At 41.0% G+C, this 20,391-nt stretch overlaps 1 protein-coding gene across 1 annotated transcript; it reads right to left on the bottom strand.

Moving 5' to 3' along the window:
• Positions 1–506: 506 nt before the first annotated feature.
• Positions 507–14,655, bottom strand: LOC310938005 (alpha-tectorin-like; the record flags this gene model as incomplete). Its single annotated transcript, XM_083902396.1, has 24 exons — positions 507–714; positions 810–912; positions 2,112–2,271; positions 2,349–2,600; positions 2,888–3,048; positions 3,129–3,313; positions 4,647–4,766; positions 4,872–5,149; positions 5,335–5,618; positions 5,722–6,111; positions 6,250–6,446; positions 6,572–6,972; positions 7,312–7,466; positions 7,574–8,172; positions 8,263–8,815; positions 8,933–9,516; positions 9,611–10,187; positions 10,275–10,675; positions 11,896–12,061; positions 12,165–12,260; positions 12,353–12,631; positions 13,877–13,992; positions 14,493–14,510; positions 14,607–14,655. The coding sequence occupies 24 exons, from the start codon at positions 14,653–14,655 to the stop codon at positions 620–622; spliced, it is 6,219 nt and encodes a 2,072-aa protein (XP_083758522.1). The 3' UTR covers positions 507–619.
• Positions 14,656–20,391: the final 5,736 nt, after the last annotated feature.

Below are 20,391 nucleotides of genomic sequence, written 5' to 3'. Positions count from 1 at the left end.
ATCATTGGTTCTCAAAGTGCGGCCCCGGGGCCAATGGTGGCCCGCAGAAACATTTCTGGCGGCCCGCAATGAATAACAGTTGATAGTTTTAAAGCAGGAGCTACTAAGCTAGTGAAATGTTTATTGGACATTACTGGATACAGACCAATAAGTGTAAACTGTAGAACTGCAATCTGGTCATTAAAATTATAACAAATGGGATTTATTTCTGTTTTTTTTACTTTGGTGGCCCTCAGTCCAATGTTGGGTTCCTAAATTGGCCCTCAGGTATCAAAACTTTGAGAACCCCTGGATAGATGAAATGGATCAGAACTACCATCATCTCTTGGATTTTATGATGATTGCTTGGAGACAGCGCTGTATACATTTATGATTAATTTTTTTATTTTGACAAAGTTAATTATTTAATGCTACATTTAAAAGTTCCCAGGAAACAAACAAAAAAACCAAGATCTGACACAAAACTTGATTTGCAACTTTAATGGTAATCACACACTTGATTTGATTATAAGAATCCCAACAAAGAAAACCCACTCATTTACTAACAATAACAGTAACACAAATAAATGAACCATGAACCTTACAATGACAATAACTGTAATCACCATCTTTTGTCCTCTCAGATCAGAACTTTGACCACCAGGAAACTGATGAGCAGGGTCAACAATGGGGTCAACTGGCCTGGGGCACGGCTTGCTTTTTCCCATGTTCTGTCTGCAGCAGAAGAACCACAGGTTAGAACTTTATATGAACTGATAAAGCTCAGTCTCTTCTATAACATTATGATAGTTAATCACCAGTTCAGTTACCTGCTCTGATTTTCCTCGTGTGTAGTGGTCCGACTGTGATGCTTGTAAAATCTTCAGGAGACACATCCCTCTCAACACGTCTGTGGTGACCTGGGTAGCAGTGCTGCAGGAAAACAATCGTAGAGGTTACTAAAAATTCACCTGTTTAAAGGGCCCATATTGTGCAAAATCAACTTTTTAATCATTTTAGTACTGATATTTGGGACTAGGGGGGCCATACCAGTCCCCAAAATATGAAAAAACAAGACTCAGTCATGTTTTAGTGGTTCCATTTAGTGTAAGTATAGGCGATAAAACATGCAATGTTTAAACCTCCCTCGGAATGACGACATAGCAAGCATTTCACCGTGAATGATGGCACTCCGCCAGGCAGAGTACTTCAGAGCTCTGTGAAATACGAGAGTGCAGGCGAGGGAGGAAGAGTGGCTGCACAGCGGAGCACAGTGTTTTACACAAACTTCCAGCCTCAGAGGATTTGTGTGTCCAGTGGATATATTTTATTTATGAAAAAAATGTTCACAAGCTTCACAAGCCCTTTGTTGTTGATCGTGTATGTAAATTATTATGCTAGAAAAACACCTTGAACGCAACAGTTACGTGCTGCTGGAGTTAGCGAGTGACGTGTGGATCAATAATATGAAGAGCACGCGTTTGAAAGCACTGCAGAAAGATGTAGATGTTGTCCTACATTTCTTCTCAACCAAAGGCTTCCTTTCTGTCGTGTTTCCACGTTCTCTCCTCATTATTGATCCACACACGTCACTTGCAGCTGCAGTAACACTGGTGCATTCAAGGTGTTTTTCTAGCATAGGAATTTACATACATGCTGCGCCGCGCGGCGCATTAATCGTTTCTCTTCAATTCTAATGTTTTTATGATAGCGCGAAGCCAAAATCGTGGTCACTCTATGCATTACGGTGAAACACAGTAACAAAGGGTAAACGGACATTACTATGGGGTATATGGAGCGGGGGTTGGGGCGACACTGCATGACAATAGGTGATAAGTGGTGACAGTATGGCTGTGGATAGTAAGTTAGATCGTCACTCCCCTGGAAGCAGTGGGTGTGTGTTTACCTGGGTCTCATTCACATGTAAATGACCAGGCACAAAACCGAGCATTCTGAAAAGGGCTGTTTTGGCAGAGTTATTGAACTGTTATTGTGCTTCATCCTTATGATATTTTGACTAAAGCATGACACAGACATGTTCATTAGGGCATCAGGAACTAGTTAAACTTGGGTATAATATGGGCTCTTAAAAAGTGTTCCCCCCTTCGTGCAACAAACGCATTGATACGTACAGCTGTGCAGTTGTTGTGTCTCAGGAGACAAAGCTGGACATGGCAGTGCAGGTAGATGGATGAGAAGTTGGTAAAGGTAAACATATCGAAGGAGAAACGGGACACGGTGGAGACGCCGTTCTGATGCAGCTCTACTGTGCCATCTGCTGGATTAGGACACCTAGAAGACGGTGGAACAAGTTAAACCAATCCAGTAGTAGGAAATCGACATGATTCAATGTGGAGTTGCTAACTTACTCATCCTGAATGAGATCCCACTTAACAGGGTAGTTGGCCAAGTTGACTGGCGTGGCCCAGCAATTTTCCAGAATGCTAGAAATCTGGCGTGCATCGACTCCTTCTGTTCGCACCTCGATGTACAACTTTTGGTCTATTTCCATTTCAATGTTGTTGCTGCTGCTCAGTGGGTAGTGAAAGCCAGCATCGCGGTAGGGGATCATTCTGACTTGATAGCGGCCCAAGCCAGCTGGAAGCTTCTTGCTCACAATGCTACGAAGAAACAACATTCAGGTAAATGTGATTTACGTTTAAAAAGAAACAATTCATGAACATGTGAAAATGCAATATTATTTTGTCATTTGAGAACTAAATGTCTTTTTTGTATCGTTGATTTAAGTTTAATAAGTATGTTAATTAGCAGTTGTCAATAATTGTCATTGCAATTACCAAGTCTAATATGCAGATGTAGCGACTCGACAGTTAACTGTGGACAAATGCTTAATATGAAAAAACACTGAGTTATGAAATTGTTATATTCAAGGAGATGATAGTGTCACCTTTCTACAGGATTGATGCCCACAGACATGGACAGGGCCTGATACAGAGGATATTCACAGCAGAAACGGAGATGGATATTCCTTTGGCGGCTGATCAGACCATCGTGAGGATCCACGTCACCCTGGATGACGTTCTCGTACACGAAATGGGTTCCGTTGCTCTTTAAATTGAAAAGACAACGCGGCGTAAGTCGCATGCAATCTATTATACCGATGACGTAACCGCGTGGACGCACTGTACCTTGAGAACCGTCCCACACAGCTCCTCGTCGTTGTTAAAGTGGAACACCAGTCGTCCGTCCTCGACAGAACCTGCGCAGGAGGGTTCTTGGAGATGGAGTGCACTGGAGTGGAAGCCAGCCTCAAACAGCTGGCATCTGGACACAGACATGGTGCCTGTGCTACTGACACAAGTGATTGAAGAGTCTATGAAAAAGGAGAAATAAAGCAGAAATGCATATTTTATATAAGCCATGGGCTTATGCCTGGTGTTTGTGTGTGTCATTTCAAAAGCAGAGCAAAAGGACCAACACCTCAGCTTATGGCCATGTTCAAATTGTTTCAACATTGTTTCTCCAGAGCTACATTATCTTTACATCATGTATAATTGCTTGTCCAACTTTTAACTCTGCATTTTTTTCCACACATGTCCAATTATCCCCATCTCTCAAGTGTATTGAGTCTCTGCAGCCCAGTTTCTTTCTTGCTTCGTCTGTTACGTCCGGTTCTGTTTTACTTTGGTTCAGTCTGTCCAGTTTTTATTCTTTCTGTTCTGTGTGTACATGCTTCTCGAGTTCAACGGGAATTTCTTACGTTTTCTGTTAGGTTTTTTTTTCTCCCCTACTTTATAATATATCCTTACAGCCCTGGTTTGTTTTCATCTCATATAACATTTTGAATTTGTATTTTAATTCAGAATTGTAACTTGATTTTTGCACTACTTTTTAACCTTTTAACTACTTTTAACCCTATTACCAGACTGTTTGATATTATTGCACTAGTGTTGCCCTGAGTGGAAGTGTGTATGTTGTTTTTGGGGAGCTACTGGATAAATTAAATTCTATCTATCTATCTATCTATCTAATCGTTTTTTTAATTATTATATACAGATAAAAACAAATGAACGATAAACAGTTGAAAGAAGGAAAAAACGATAATTGTGTAAAACTGAAACAACAAAATGCTATAGTTGTGATTTTTTTTTTTGTATAATATGTGCTAATGCTGGAGAGGGGCATTATCACTCAAAAAATAATACACAATTGGCTGCCGTTTGTTTCTAGACTTCACCCAAACTCTACATTGGGACTGAGACAGGACAGACCCCAGTATGTTTACGCAACCCTGTCAATCAAAAAGGGGCTCCGCCTTTCAAACAGTTCCTCCAACCATCAGGCATGAGTCCAGCGTCTGCCCCCTCCCACTGCTCCATTTACTCCCAAAGACACTGAGCTTCCCTGGAAGTGATCGTTTTGCTGCGTTCTTCCAATCACCATCCAGTTTACGACAGTGAAAATCACCTACTCTGTGCATAGAGCTTCCACTGGTTTTAAATAGCTAGTAATATAGTTGATTGCTTTCTAGCAAAGTTTTAGTTGTTAAATACAACTGTACAGGGTACATGGTTGACCAATATGACATTTTAAATAGAGCAGCTGTCCCTCGACTTACTTCAAGCAAGTCTAATTGCCTACAGTTGACTCCTTGTGTCATAATAGATATGATCTAGAAAACAGAGTTGAAGTGGACCTGGCCTCACCATAGCTCTCATTGTTGGCCCGATGGTGGTGTTCATCACAGAAGCAGCCATGCACACCGTCCCTCTCGCCACACCACTCATACTCTGTGCAGTTCAGGTTTTCACACGGGTCTGACTCAGCTGTGGATATAGCAGAGCATCTGTTAGAACATCTTTAAATGCATTTATTCGTTTTGTTTATCGTCTTTTTTTTTTTTTTTTATGATTAGTCAAGTACAAACGTACCACAGTGCAAAGCCGAGCGCCACTCGGGGATGTCCAAACCCAAAACTGAACAGGTTCTCTCGTAGGATGAGATGGCACTACACAGCATGCCATTGGCCGGAGTGTAGAGGCAGAGATCATAGACACAGGAAGTGAAAAATGGTTGTGCGTTAGAGTGCAGGTGGCAGGCGCTGAATGGGCCTGTTGTGTTTGTGATGACACTGCAGAGTGCAGTGTATTCTTCAATATAGATGCAGTTGTCCAGCCCATTATCGTTCCGTTGATCAGTCAATCCGCATCTGGAAAAGACATTATCCATGTATCACTCGATGTCTTTGTTAACTTTGCCACAGCGTACTTTCCTGTAATTTGCCTTTTGGGCATGGCTGATCGTGGATAGTTGGATATTTACTCAATGAACTGCAAAGTTTTCAACTGACAATGACATTATAATCATACACCATTTTCTTTCATAGCAGCTCACCCTGGTTTGCTTGTGGATGTCTTCCAGCTGTGCCCAAACTCATAATCGTTTCCTGCCAGAGTCCCATTTGGCAAGACTTTGTCATCTGCAGGATTATTGTTGAAATTTCCACACATCCCCGAGACTCTGTTTCGATGAATTTGGCTCACTCTGACCAGTAAGGTACTTCTGCCATCAAATTGGACGACCATGTCATCGGCATCGACCACTATGTAGCTTCCCTGCCTCAAAACCTGTGCAAAGTTTCCTACATTTGTGGGAAGAGCTACTTCACTTCCATTTACCTGGAGGAATGAGATAATAGAGACCGACACAAGTCAACAAAGGGAAGAGGAATTTCTACCAATGTTTACAAAATTCTATTCTTGGAATTCTGTTCGGACTTACTGTTACTATTCTGTTGGATCCAATCCTTACGTACACAGTGTCTGTTTGATTTGAGAGATATATATCCACTGCTGATACAAACGACACATGGTTGTTGCCGCGGTGCTTGTTGGTGGCTGCGACCTTAAACTGCCTGTTGCTAGTCCCATGGCTCTCAGTGATGACGTAAGAGCATGTGCCCTGGAAATGAGCCAGTGCTCCATCATAGGTGACGTAGTGTGGGTCCCCCCATACAGTGCAAGTAGTCATTGCATCAAAGCAGCCCAGATTGCCCTCTCTGATGGTGCACTCTTGTGCAGGGGTGCAAGATTCGGAGGAGCAGCGCAGGTCATTGGGGGCGTGACATTCACAACGCTCGGCGCAACCCTGTGTCCAAAACGACTCGCCAGCCTGCAACGCGTGGGAAATTGAGCATCGGATACAAATACAATGAAAATTGCCGTTTAGAAGAAGTGCAACATTCATCGCTTTCTAGTCAATTTCAGAAAACAATTCTTGTGTTTAATTCTTATTACAGTTATGACTTACATTGTAGTAGAAGCCATCATATTGGCAGCCACAGCGTTCCACAGGGACACACGTCGTTCCACTCCTGAGGAAGCCCTCATCACAGAAGCAACCCTCAGCGCAAACCTGCTCACAGGTGGCATCAACACTGCTGGCACAGGTGTGGCCACAGTCAGTGCCACACAGCTCATAATGACTGTTGGTTGGACAGCTAAGGCCTTAATAACACAGAAAGGAAATGGTACCATTAAGATTGATGTAAGCAGCCCTTCAAGGGAATTGGTAAATTTCTGTGATTATTTTGAACTAAATATTTCACTGGTGCATTGCCTCGCTGACTTACTGCATGAAGTGTTCTGTCTCCAAGGGTAGATTCGAACATTGGCCGACTGACAGGCACTGACATATGATTCAATGGCCCTGCACAGAAGATCGTTGCCCCGATTTCCCGATACGCAAATGTCAAACACGCAGTCGTTGAAATATGGTGTTGGTTCCACCTCATCGTGGCAGAAGCTGAAGGGGCCGTTGGTGGCTTTAATCACTTCACACTGAATTCTAGCGGGGAGATCATTGGTGCACCGAGGGCATGAAGAACCACAGCCGTCACTACAGGTGTAGTTACTTGCTACCTTCCAAGCTGTTCCAAATGCATCTGGAGTGGTGACAATTGAGCCAGATGGGGTGCGGAAGTCATCATTCGAGTTTCCATTGAAGTTCCCACACAGTCCACATGTGTGTCCTCTATAATAAAAATATTTATCAATGACAAATTAATGAATCAATATATTATTACAAATGAATATCTTAACAATTTAATAATTGTGATTTAAATTACTTCTTTCCTTTGGGTTTGTGCAACAGAATTAGCTATTTTCTTTTTCCCTAACCTCAAAAATACACTAAATTCATACCAACGGGCCATATTCAGGGGTTGGCCAAAACAACCCATAGTTCCATTTCAGTTGGAAACCAGGTTGGTTAACTCGGCAGTAAGACCATGAATATCAATATAAAACTGATCATCAGAGCTTAGAGAAGCAGATTTCTTGAGTGATTTGAGCTGTGGTGGACTGCACATACCTGTAATTTGGTGGCACCGATATGGACACCCTACTGGATCCATCGTATGTGACACTGAGGCCAAAATCAGCATTGATAAATGTACGAGATCCACTTGCAAAGACGGACACGTTTCCACTCAGGAGAACTGGTAGATTTGCAGTTATTCCATTTATCTAAAACATTAGAAACACAACATTGTAATAGGAATATGTTTTCAGCATAATAATCCTCAAGATGAAGTACTCTAGGTGACAAAGGTTGTAGCCTGGGTTTTACTCACCTCAACAATACCTCTCCTCTCCCTAGACATGTGCATGCGGTAGCCCATCACATTGACAAAAACCTCTGCTGTAACTGAAACTGACAATCCGTTCCATGCTTCATTCTTGGCTTCCACTGAAAATTGTTGAAGTCTGCCTGTGTCATTGCAGAGGGTTGCTAGAACATAGCGGCAGGTTCCTTGGAAGTCATAGGGCTTATTATCAAATGTAAGGTAGTGGGGGTCTCCAGAAGCAGAGCAGGAACCATGAGGATTGGAATGGCAACCAAAGTCACCCCCCACCACACGGCAAGACTCTTGGGGACCGCAGGACCTTGGAGTGCAGTGCACTATCGAAGTTGCGCCATTACAGTTACAGAAGCTCTGACATTCCTCGTCGTCCCAGAACTGTTCACCACTTTGACGATAACGTCCATTGTGATTGCATCCGCAAGATGTTGGCGGCACACACTGGTTGCCATTGAGAATAAAACCACTATCACACTGGCATCCCTCCTGGCACACAGTGTCACAGGTGAAGGGGAAAGAGAGGCTGGGGCAGGTGGAGGGACAAGGAGTTTCACAAAGTGCATAGTGGCTGTTTAGAGGGCAAGTTTGTCCTGGAAAAAAAACGGGTAAATACGAATATGTCACCACACTATTAGTTTTACAATGTCCAAAGGTTATTTAACAGAAGAAAAGGTGCTTACCACAGCCAGTTACATTCCTCCAGTCCGGCAAGGTTACACCCTTCTGTTGACACATGAGTGCATAGTCTCGTAGGACCTCACATCTGGCTGACACTGGATCTCTAGTGGCTGTAAGGGTCTCCGTGCACACTTCCATATACTGCTGTGGGTCTACCATGGGCCAACACTGGGTAAACGGCCCATTTCTTGAGCCAATAATTCCACAGTACTCATGAGATGTGAAATTTGTCCTGGAATTATCATGTACACTTTCTACACAGTGTGCAGAAAGGGAACCGTCTCGCCAGCTGTCTCCAAAGGCCTGAGAGCTGTTGACCAGAGCGCCATTGGGTGTGCGGAAGTCATCGTATGAGTGACCGTTGTAGTTGCCACAGAGTCCCCCAAGTGAACCATTGTAGACGCCAGGTGCAGTGATGCGCACAAAGTGAGGCCAGACTGTCTGCACAGTCACACCAAAGGAGGTGCGGATGATGATACTGTAGATGCTGCTGTGGTAGATTTGGATACGGTTTGATGCTAAGTTGAAAGGTAGTCTGATCAGCTGACCGTCAACCTATGGGGTGATTTTAAAATTAGGACTCAGATAATCAACAATTTTTACACAAAAACCATATGCCTTATCATTGTTTGACATTAATTTTTATAAGCTTAAAATGTTTTTGTTTCTTACCCGAACTGTGCTTTGATTTGCCATCTCAATGGAGATTTGTGTTCCCTCTGCCTCAAACTTGAGTAACCTGGCAAAACTCTGATGGCCTCTGGGCACTTTTTCTGCTGTTACCATGAAGTGAGGGTGATTTAACAAGCCCATTGCTTTGGCAAGAGTCAGGCGACATGCTCCAGGATACTGAAATGTCAGTCCATCAAATGTTTGATATGACCCTGGGCCTCTTGTCCAGCATGTGGCATAGCTGTTAGGTCTACATCCTCTTTCTCCTTCCTCCACCCTACATGATTCAAGTGGACTACAACTATGCGAGCTACAGGTCATGGTGCCTATCCGGCAGCTGCAACGTCTCCCACAGTCATCACCTAGGATCACGGTTTCTCCAGAGCTGTAGTATTGACCCTCAAAGTTGCAGCCACAACGGGCATGAGGGACACAGACCCCAGCACTAAGGATGTAGCCTGAATTGCAGATGCAGCTCTCCTGGGCAGGGAGAGGGCAATTGTGGGTGGAATTGGGATTGACACACGTAGCTGGACATCCTGTTCCGTGGGGCTCAAAATGGCTGTTGGCTGGGCAGGGGATTTCTAGACAAAAAAAAATAAATTATAAAACAACATTGACCACAAGGAATTATTAACAATGTATTTTGAAATGATGTTAAATGATTGACCAACATACCACAGAAGCCTTGTCTCCTCCAGCTCGGCAACTGGATACCATTCCGCTGACACTGACTTGCATAAACGTGAAGGGCTTGACATAGAATGGGCTGGTATCCTCCTCCTACACACAGATCATACACACAACTCTGGACGGCCTGCTCTCGTGGAAGGGTTCGATTGCAAGCAGCAAATGGTCCAGAAGGGTTTCGCAGGATACCACAATGATTTGCATCGCTGTATAAAGCTGTCTGCTGTGCAGTACAGGAAGCACAGTCCAGACCTCTGCATCGGACCTCACAGCCAACCTCAGTATCTCCTGGTGCTCGCCAACTGTTGGCAAAAACCACATCGGAGGTCTCGATTTCTCCACTGCGACTTCTGAAATCATCGCTCCGGTCGTTGGTGAAGGTTCCACAAAGGCCGCAGGTAGCATTCTGGTAACTGTATGGCACGCTGATTCTGACATAATGATATGCATCGTAAGACACCTCCAAGCCAAAGTCTGCGCTGATGACCACAGAAAATCCTGACTGATAAACATCGATCGTGCCATTGCTTAGGGAGAATGGAGTGGAAGCAAAGTTTCCATTGACCTGTCAACGCAGACACAGACAAAGAAATCAGCGTAAAAAAAGACCCAAACAAAAACACTGCAACAAGAAAGATAGTCGTATGCTAACCTTAGCCCTCCCACGGTGCCCTTTGACAAGCTCAATAGTTTGATTGTGAACAAACACTCGAACCAGTTTTGTCCAAGAGACTCGTGTGCTTCCCCGGTGCTCATTTTTTCCCTCCACTCGAAAGTAGGGCAAGTTACGACCACATTGTTCTGAGAGAACGTATGTGCATGTTCCCTGGAAATGAAACAAGGTCCCATCATAAGTGATGTAATGAGGATCACCACTGACGGTGCAGGTGCGTCTCTGCACTGTCCTGCAGGCAAACTTGTATGTAGCCGGTCGGCAGATTTGGGAAAAGCCGCAGGTTTGTCTGGAACACTGCAGGCCAGCTGAGGTACAGGTGCACCTCAGTGCACAGGATCTGTCAGTCCAGAATGAGTCTCCGACCTGCAATGTTTCACCTTTAAAGAAAAAAAAAAAGTTATTTGAAAGACTTTCATGTTTAACCAAGGGGGGACGGGGGTTACTCAGTATATGCTGCCATCATTATAATGTGCGCGGATATTATGGAATCGGTCTCGCGCGTCCTCAGATTTTAGCCGTGAACGCGATAACTGGAAAGGCATTTGAGATTTTATTTTTTTATTTTTTTTATGGGTCACATACCCCCTGTAGATGATCCCTATTGATTTTGAGCTGTCTACCATTATTATTATTAATTAGTTAGAATATTCTTTCTCCTCGTCTTATGCAAAGAGTAAGTTACTTTTGCATACCAATATATCCCAATATAGATTAAAATTAGTTTTCAGAGGCTACAGAAAACATCTGTGTTGAGATGTTTCTGACTCTTTAGATGGAGTGGTTATGTTTTGTCATCATGAGCCCCCTTGTGTAAAAGGGTTAGGGTTAGTACCAGTTTGATCTAATCTTTAGATCATGGGTGTCAAACTCTGGCCCGCGGGCCAAATTTGGCCCGCCGTGTAATTTCATTTGGCCCTTGAGGCAATATCAAATTAACATTAGAGCTGGCCCGCCGGTATTATTATACACTTATCTATGTGAGCAACTTTTCTCCTCAATGAAGATGACGAAAACGTCTCACAGGATACGTCTGACTGATGAACACCTTCGTTCGATAATGAAGGTTGCCTCAGCTCAAAGCCTGAACCCCGACATTTATGAACTAGCATCCAAGAAAAGGTGCCAGGTATCTGGCTTGGGCACATCAGATTAGATCAGTGTGTCGCAAACTGAGCAGTAAAAAGGCCTGAATGGTTGATTTATTCATTGTTATTTTATTTTCAAATGTATTAGCTTGTGGAAAAAGTTAATGTTGATATTTACCTCAGAAGGCTGCAAATAGAAAAGAGGCATTACATTTTTATCCATCCATTATCTACCGCTTATCCTGTATTTAGGGTGCATTCAATTTTTATTTAAATTTTATTTGATATGCCATTGATATTTTTTTTTAATTATTATTATTATTATTATTTGAAACTCGATTTTGCATGTCACTATAAAGTAATATAACCCTTGCTTGTTCAATATTCAATGCAAAACTTGTTTGGGTCCCTATTAAAAGGTTAATTTGTTCAACCTTGGCCCGCGGCTTTGTTCAGTTTTAAATTTTGGCCCACTCTGTATTTGAGTTTGACACCCCTGCTTTAGATCATACCTTGAAAAGTGCATCCTCTTGCACCATGGTCTAATTGGAAGGCCCAGCGTCCAGGTACATTAACGTTGCTTCGCGTGCGGAAAAGTGAATTTGGGTCTGATGCACGTGAAGTGAATGATCCACTGATGGTGGCATGGTGTGAAGAATGTATTGTGTCATATCCACCCTGCAAATAGAGAGATTTGATGAAATGTAACCTTTTCCTTTTTTTCACATACCCAAAGAAAGCAATATGACAATGTACTTGTAATTGTTTTTTAAGCTCTCACCAGTATATTGCGTGATGTGGTAGCTATCGGCCCATAGTTCATCAACACAAATGAGCTGCTGCCACCAGAGATGAGGACTGCTTGGGCTGTTGCTTGCTAAAATAATTATTTCAAATAGAAATTGCTGAAATACACTTACCCAGCAGTATTATTTATGAACATGTGTACAAAAAAAAAACTTGACTTACTGTGCCAGTTCTTGAAAAATAGGCCACTTGATACCATGTTGCAATAAAGACCCATTGGGCAGTAAAAGACAGTCTTGGGAAATAGGTGTTAATGTCTCGTGTAGCTTGTTGGACGACGCTGCCGGATGTGGTTTGAAAGTAGAAGATATGACCGTTACCCCTGTTGTCCAAATCTGACCACATGGCAGCAATGATGTCTCTTGTTCCATGAATTGGAAACCGCTGTGGTGTGTAGCTGCTGTATGAACTGTTAAAGGTCAGGTGTCCATTATGGTTCACCTATGAAACACACAGTTTTGACATGAATACAAAGTGCACATTGCTAAACTAAAGCCTTATCATGTCATCAGATATCAATACTTAAAGGCGCCATATGTAAGAATGTGGCCAAAAACGGTTACTACACTCAAATTCAAAAATACTGAGGTCTTTTAGGTTTCGTTTTCTCCGCCATTGCAGCTCACGTAACGACGTAACTGGCAACCCGTGGTTGCTCGGCAGCTGAGACTCTACTAACTGCAATGATTGGTAGACGGCGGTAGGTGGCGCCACATGACAAAACATGATTTCAAAACATAAACATGATTTGCAGTCTGCAAAAGATTTTTTTGAATGGAAATATTTTGTCTGTAATGTTGTTGTTGGTGAGTTCAGTTTGTTATATGAACATTATTTCTGAGTCATGTGACATATTAGGAGGATGTTATGGCCAGTTGCTTTAAATTTATTACATAATGCACCTTTAAATGAGAAAAAATTGTGCAAATATTAAGGTTTCTACTTAACTCTAAGTTAAGAAAACTCTAAGCTTTACACGTTCAAATCATCAAAACATTGTAGTTTTCCCAGAATGTTGCTTCTAGAATGTGTATGAAGTTTCATCTACATGTATTTACTTTACCCACAGTCTGACAGCAAGGAGGAAAAACGATGTTTTTTTTCAGCTCATGTTCAGACCAGTGAACTACATCATCAACCATAGACTCCATTCATAAAGCTTTGGTCTTTTCTGGTATAACAAAATTAGATTAAGATAGAGATAAGGTGACTAATTATTATTATTTCAATTTGTATTTGCTTCATTCTCTATGCACTCTGATCAAAATTCCTTAGTTCCATTCCGATCACATACCCTGGTATATACAGTACAGTAGAACAGTATTTCTAAGTACCACATGTACCTGCAGCATTACATCCTACTACAGAGGCGGTTGTTCTTGTCTGTGAGTTTGTCACATCGGTGACATTGTGATTTCAAGGAATTACGTAAATAAAAGATGACTGGACATTTTGAGAGAAAGAGAGAAGCTCTGTGCAGTGGTTTTTTCAGTCAAATAACCTTTAAAATGCAGTATATGAAAGGACAACACTGAAGAAGCAAAATATGACATGAATGTAAACACAACATACTAAAATACTGCTTAAATATCACATATGTAGTAGATAAATAAAAAATATGATTTCACCAAAAAAACTGTATTAAAATTTCAAAATGCCTTTGAGAGATAATGAATGTTTACATACATAGATCTGATTATACGTCCGTCCGAAGTAGGGAAAGGGTCGCTGCAGGACAATTCGAGGTGAACTTCCATCGTCTGATCGAGAGCTTGTTGTACCACTGACTGGGTAGAGAGGCCCTAGAAGAACCAAAGAAAAGTACATAAAACATTTTTTTGAGATTGAGGGTTAAGCCAGGAATTGGAATTCACCCCAAATGATTTCCGTGCATCTGTGAAAGCAGGGTTGGGTGTGGTGACAGATACAGCGCCGTGCACTCCCTGCCACACTCTAACCAACCATTTGGCTCGCAGTCAAACAAGCAGTTAGTCGCCTGAGGTGTCAAAGTGTGGCATCTCAAACCACAACAATGGCCTCGTCTGGGATTAATGTTACATGTTTGTCAGCAGGGAGTGGAAACTAAACCATAAGTGCACTTTTTGGTCTGTTTTAAAACGTTTACATAAGCTGCAGCTGAGGATGCATTAATGCTACTCATTCTAACTGTCAAACATGAAAAACAGTGGGATTAGTTGTAATTCTGTGGTAATGAGTAAAAGCCTGCGGTTACACCTGCTTCTGATCATTTACCGTATTCTGTGATTGGTTTATGAATTTAACAATAGAAGCTTCAACTTACCCTGAGGCGCCGCCGTCCCTATTAAAACAAATTGACATAAAAAAAAGGTCAGTTAATGAGTCTATATATGCATTAAAATAAATGAAAGATTATTTGATTGAATCAAATACTCACTTATCATCATCACCAGAAGCAGCAGAGGCAACAGGATTTGATTTGCCATTTTGTAAAGCTCAAAATTCAAACCTGCAGATTCAGATTCAGATATTGTAAAGGCCACATACGAGCACATGCATTAACATACATCACAAAAAACAACAACAGCGCATCAGTTAAATCAGGTAAAATATGATGTGTTAAATTCCAGGTAGAAAATTAATAGGTTTTAAGGAGATTGCTTATGTAATAAAAGTGATGAAACATGTTTGCATGATAGGACTATTATGTTAATTTCATATTGTTCCAGACAAGTATTAAATGTGAAAAGTGTGTTAAGACACAGTGATTTCATTTATAGAAGCGCAATTATTTCAATATCTTTTGTTGATTTAAAACAAACAAACAAAAAAAAAGATGAAAAATTTTTCCAGATCCACATTTGATTAATCTCTGCACCAAACCGTAACCGATTTTAATCATTTGATATTTTCCTGTATAAACGTAAATAAATTAAAATGCAAAGTCACCAATAAAAGTTTTTAAATCTTTAGAGCAACAAGTAATGATTGACAAAATGAGTGAATTACCTGCTCCAAACACTGCTGTACCCTTCAATGGATGAATGCAGCGCAGCACCAGTGCTTTATACATTGGAAGCTGGCACCGCTCCATCCACCTGTGGTAAGACCAGTTTAGAGGTATTTTATATGGTAAAAATCTCATTGCTTCCTCATAACAAGTGATTATATCATTGTAAGCACGGAGGACAATAGCGAACGGGGGAAACAGAAAGGATGGGGAACAAAAAGGTGGGTGGGTTTTCTTAATAAATACCAGCAACATAGACATTTACAAGAACACCACAGACAGAACTGGAAGAACGCAGTAGAAATGGCGAATGATATAAAGAAACACAATGAGTAAAAAGAATTAGATTGGTCTCTCGGTGTGAGATAAATCACAGAAGAACTGGAACTAGAACCGACTGGAAGAAAGTCTCCATTCTACTATTGGTTCTACAGTTATGCTTTAGATATATCTGCTGTACATTTGGCTATAACTGTAACTGACTTTTAACTGTGGAGGGCAGCATTTAAACTCTCAGTGTACAGACTGCAACCGCAATTTATTATCCAAAGAAGAAGGGGAACCTGTGAGTTATTGTGGGTTAGAGACGGTCTCTTTTCACACAGAGCACGACTTCATGTCTCTGACATGATCATGATTGAGTGGTACATCAAAACAATGATAACAACCTACTCTAAAAGTAATACTACACACATACATGTATTTATGTAATTAGTTTATTTAACCCTGAGTGATCACGCGGCACAGATCTGTAAATTGCTGTGGGAAATAATGCACAACTCCTTATATAGACATCCTGGGGGTGTGTGTTTATAGGTCACATATTCAGGCTTCATGATTCATTTTTCATCACCTTTTTAGTCGTAGCAATAATTTTAGAAGTCGCAAAATACACATTTGCTTTGTTTGATTTGTTTTTTTCTTTTTGCTCATAAAAACTGTGACGTATTTCCAAATTTCACAAATTCAATCAGATTATAAACATTTTGAGGACTCTTTGCTCAGGTGTGTTTATAAAGTTGGTCAAAATGAAAGAAAAACGTTCATCAGATTGTCTGGGTGTGCTGCAAAAAAGGATAAAAGATATTGTACATTCTTATAGCCTCTGTATTTACTGTTTGTTTAAGTATAGTAATGGAAAAAGAAGCTGTAATGCTCTGTGTTATCCCTGTTGGGGATATTGCACATAAAAACCCCCCCACAAAAATGACCACTTAATATCAGATTTCAGTTTTAACGCTAATTCTCTCAGCTGGTTGGAACAACTCAAGGACAGCAGTGCAGAAACATACACAACACTTATTATTTACTGTATGCCATTATTTATGAGAGAGAGACTTCTGGTTTTTAGTTGTGTTGCTAGTTGTCAAAGTGGTCGTCATGTGTGCTGTCAGGGTTTGATGGAACAGAGAGAGACGGACAGAGAGATGAAAAGTCTCAGATTATCCAACCATTTACATTTAATTTAACTTCAGTTTAGTTTATTTTCCCAAAAGGGAAACTTGTCTTGCAGTCAGGTACACATAGTTAGCACAATTTCTTAATCTACTAATTCAATGAGATTTCCCGGGTTGTGCCAATTTAACAAACGTATTGCTCTGGGAATAAAAGAGTTCTTTGTCCTGTTGGACTTAAAACAGGGGACTCTAAATCGCTGGCCTAAGGGAAGAACCTTAAATGAACAGTGAATATGAAAATTAAAAAAAAAATTAATTCATTAATTTAACTGCTGATTTCATTAAACCTCATACTTTTTTATGAGGCCACTTCCTCATGCCGTGCCGCCTCTAAGTAACATCACACGTACGAGGAACTGACCTGCCATTTTTTTCCCATTATCGATTGTTGCAAGAGTTTGCATGACAGTGGAGGTGCCACACATTAACAGGAAGTCGGACCCGAAGCCATTCAAACATAAGGTCTAGAAGTACACGACAAAAACAACTCATGGAGTAGGAAAACCTCTCCATCAAGTGTCAAAATCAATGAGTGCACAGTTTTTAACAGACATCGTCTCTTAAAAATGACATCCCCCACACCAAAAAAATTGCATTCACTTACATTTCTTTAGGGACTTTTACTTTCTCTTTCTCTCTGAACAGCTAAAACACAGATTGTATCTGGTCGGGGACAGTAAGAGATCGACACAGTGACAAAAAACGTGTGTCTTTTGCTGGAAAAGGCGGCCTAACTACAAGATAACACATATCTTTGAGATAGTGAACAGCCATGTTTTCACTGAGTCTATAGTTACAGGGGTTTGCACAGACACTCGCTGTGTTACTGTGTACAACCAGACATACCAAAACTATTACTTTAATTGTTACACTTCATTTAATTAAAAAAGTAAGACTCTTCAGTGCTCCATGGCACGCAACCACCTTGTTTTGTACTCTGTTTCGTTTCATGGTCTCTGTGAAAAACCAAGTGACCGACTGCTGCCAAGAAAATGTTTTCTCACATCGTATTTCCTTCTTAAGTTAAGTCTTAAGTTAATCCCAACTACAATAACAACGGTAAAAGTGCCTGTTCTGTAGTGTCCTCTGAACGTAGGTGCAGCTCCAGAAGGTAAAACGTGGCCTTTCACAGCCACGGCAGCACATGAACACATATACTGTACCACATGTTGCCAGATTATTCTGGTTTGTTTACAGCGTTTACATTGTTAGGGTTAAGGATAAGGTTGCAATAATTAGATAATAATGATGTAGTTATTTTAAGACTAAAGGAGTTGGCAGCTATTTTTCTAATGGTTTAAACATTGGTTATTGGTTTAATATAATTATAATAACAACAACAATAATAATAATAATAATATATGTGTGTGTGTGTTCAAAGGAATCCAGATTTCAGCTTTGGTTTGTTTTAGTGTTGTTTTCGACAGTAAAGGATTTATATATAAAACATTTAAGGACACTCTAATTTCAAAGTTTGGGGACACTAACCCTAACCCTAATAAATATAAGATTTAATGACATTTTGCCATTTTCTAGCATTTTATGGATCAAACAACTAATCAATTAATTGAGAAATGAATGATTGACGAGATTATTTGGTAATTTGGTAAACGTGTTGGTTGCGTCCGCACACTCTGTCCAGCTACTGTATCTGCTGCATTGTTGCGTGTAATCAGCTCATGATAAGGACATTTCTGATATAGGTGTGCATGATTCAGATAATCTCAAAATGAGTCAGCCATTTACTGGGCGTGCACTGATGTCGTGAAGAATCTTTCTTTTTAATCTTTTCCCTAAACACCTCATGCAGCAACGCCAAAGAATGGAATGAAGCTTGGCAATAATAAACGTTTTCCGCTAAACTGCAGAGCAAACGGTAAACACAGTAGAACATGTTTAACAAAAAGCAACACGCAGGTGATTCTCTTGTCAACAGTTTGCACTCATCATTGCTAACCCAAATGTATTTGTCTTACAGTTTAATTTGTACAGAAGCGTACTGCATTCACCTAAAAACATTTTTGTTTATTTGTTTTGCTCCTCAACTCATACAACGGAAGCAGGTTGATCATGTAGCCCACTAGCCCTCCTGCTCAGTTGGCCTCCCTGACCATTTATAGTGCTAACACATGCAAATGTGTCATGTTGACGAAACTACCTTCAACGACTTCAGCATTTAGCAGACGCTTTTATCCCAAGCGACTTCCAAAAGAGGAAGAAGTCTTGGAAGGAACTCCACTAGGAAGAGTGGATTGATAGAAGGTGAGAGTGCTGAGGTGGATCCAAGTGCAGGTTGAGCGAATCTGGAAATCTACTGACCAATTGCATTCGACTTAAGCCATCCCACGTGACGCCACTAAAAGCCAATCAAATCTGTGCATCCCGCTAAATATTGCGACCCTGAATACGGACAGATGAAGGCAGTGAGGAGCGAGTGACAGACAGGGAGACGAGTGAGCGATACAGCGATAGAAGACAGAGAAAAAAGAGAGTTTACAGCGAGAGAAGACGGAGAGAAAAGTGCGTTTACAGCGAGAGAAGGCACAGAGAAAAGAGTGTTTACAGCGAGAGAAGACACAGAGAAAAGAGTGTTTACAGCGAGAGAAGACGGAGAGAAAAGAGCGTTTACAGCGAGAGAAGACGGAGAGAAAAGAGTGTTTACAGCGAGAGAAGACGGAGAAAAAAGAGTTTACAGCGAGAGAAGACGGAAAGAAAAGTGCGTTTACAGCGAGAGAAGATGGAGAGAAAAGAGTGTTTACAGCGAGAGAAGACGGAGAGAAAAGAGCGTTTACAGCGAGAGAAGACGGAGAGAAAAGAACGTTTACAGCGAGAGAAGACGGAGAGAAAAGAGTGTTTACAGCGAGAGAAGACAGTGAAAAGAGTGTTTACAGCAAGAGAAGACGGAGAAAAAAGAGAGTTTACAGTGAGAGAAGACGGAGAGAAAAGTGCGTTTACAGCGAGAGAAGAAAGTGACGAGTGAGCTCTACAGGTAGAAAAGAGTGTGCCAGAGAAAGATAATTAACATGGCGCTCTCTAAGAAGAGAAAAGTCAGCGAAAATAGAGCTTTCAAACCAGAATGGACGACTCATTCATGTTCAATCTTCATCCTGGAAGCACAAACCCAGTCTGTCTCATATGTTCAGAGACGGTGGCACTTGGCAACATGAAACGCCACTATGAGACAAACAACATTTTTGACCAAACACACCCACTCAAAACTGAACTTAGGTCACAGAAAATAAGCACTCTCAGAGCTTCTTTTCCTTTAAGAGAGAAGAAAATAATACATATGTTCAGTGTTACATCTATATAATTGCATAAAAGTGACAATAAATATTGTCTAAATGTTTTTGAATTGTTCTTTCTGTATTTGATCTGACAGTCAGTTGTTGATTACATGCAGACTACTAGGCTACTTCAGTATATATCCCACTACTAAATAATAACGCAAGTTAGACATTATGATGTTCTGGACCTTTGCTTGAGGAGATTTTCTCAAAGTGGACCTATTACAATTTTAGTTGATTTTCCCTGCTGTAGAGTTAGGTAGATCTTTCTTATTGAATAGTGCAAAGCAACGTGACAGAGGCACGATCTGTAAAGGTAAACTGGTCATCAATCATGACATAAACATGTCTGTGAGACTGCTGTTAGAACAGCCACCTTTTATTTGTGTCCACGCTGGACGAGGAATCGAAAACTAAAGACATTTCTTTCACTGGATATCAAACTGGATTAAACTGGGATCATCTTTG

The sequence above is a fragment of the Microchirus variegatus genome (genome assembly GCF_963457635.1).
Source record: "Microchirus variegatus genome assembly, chromosome: 16".
Taxonomy (NCBI): Eukaryota; Metazoa; Chordata; class Actinopteri; order Pleuronectiformes; family Soleidae; genus Microchirus; species Microchirus variegatus.
This window is presented reverse-complemented; position numbering and strand designations above follow the sequence as displayed.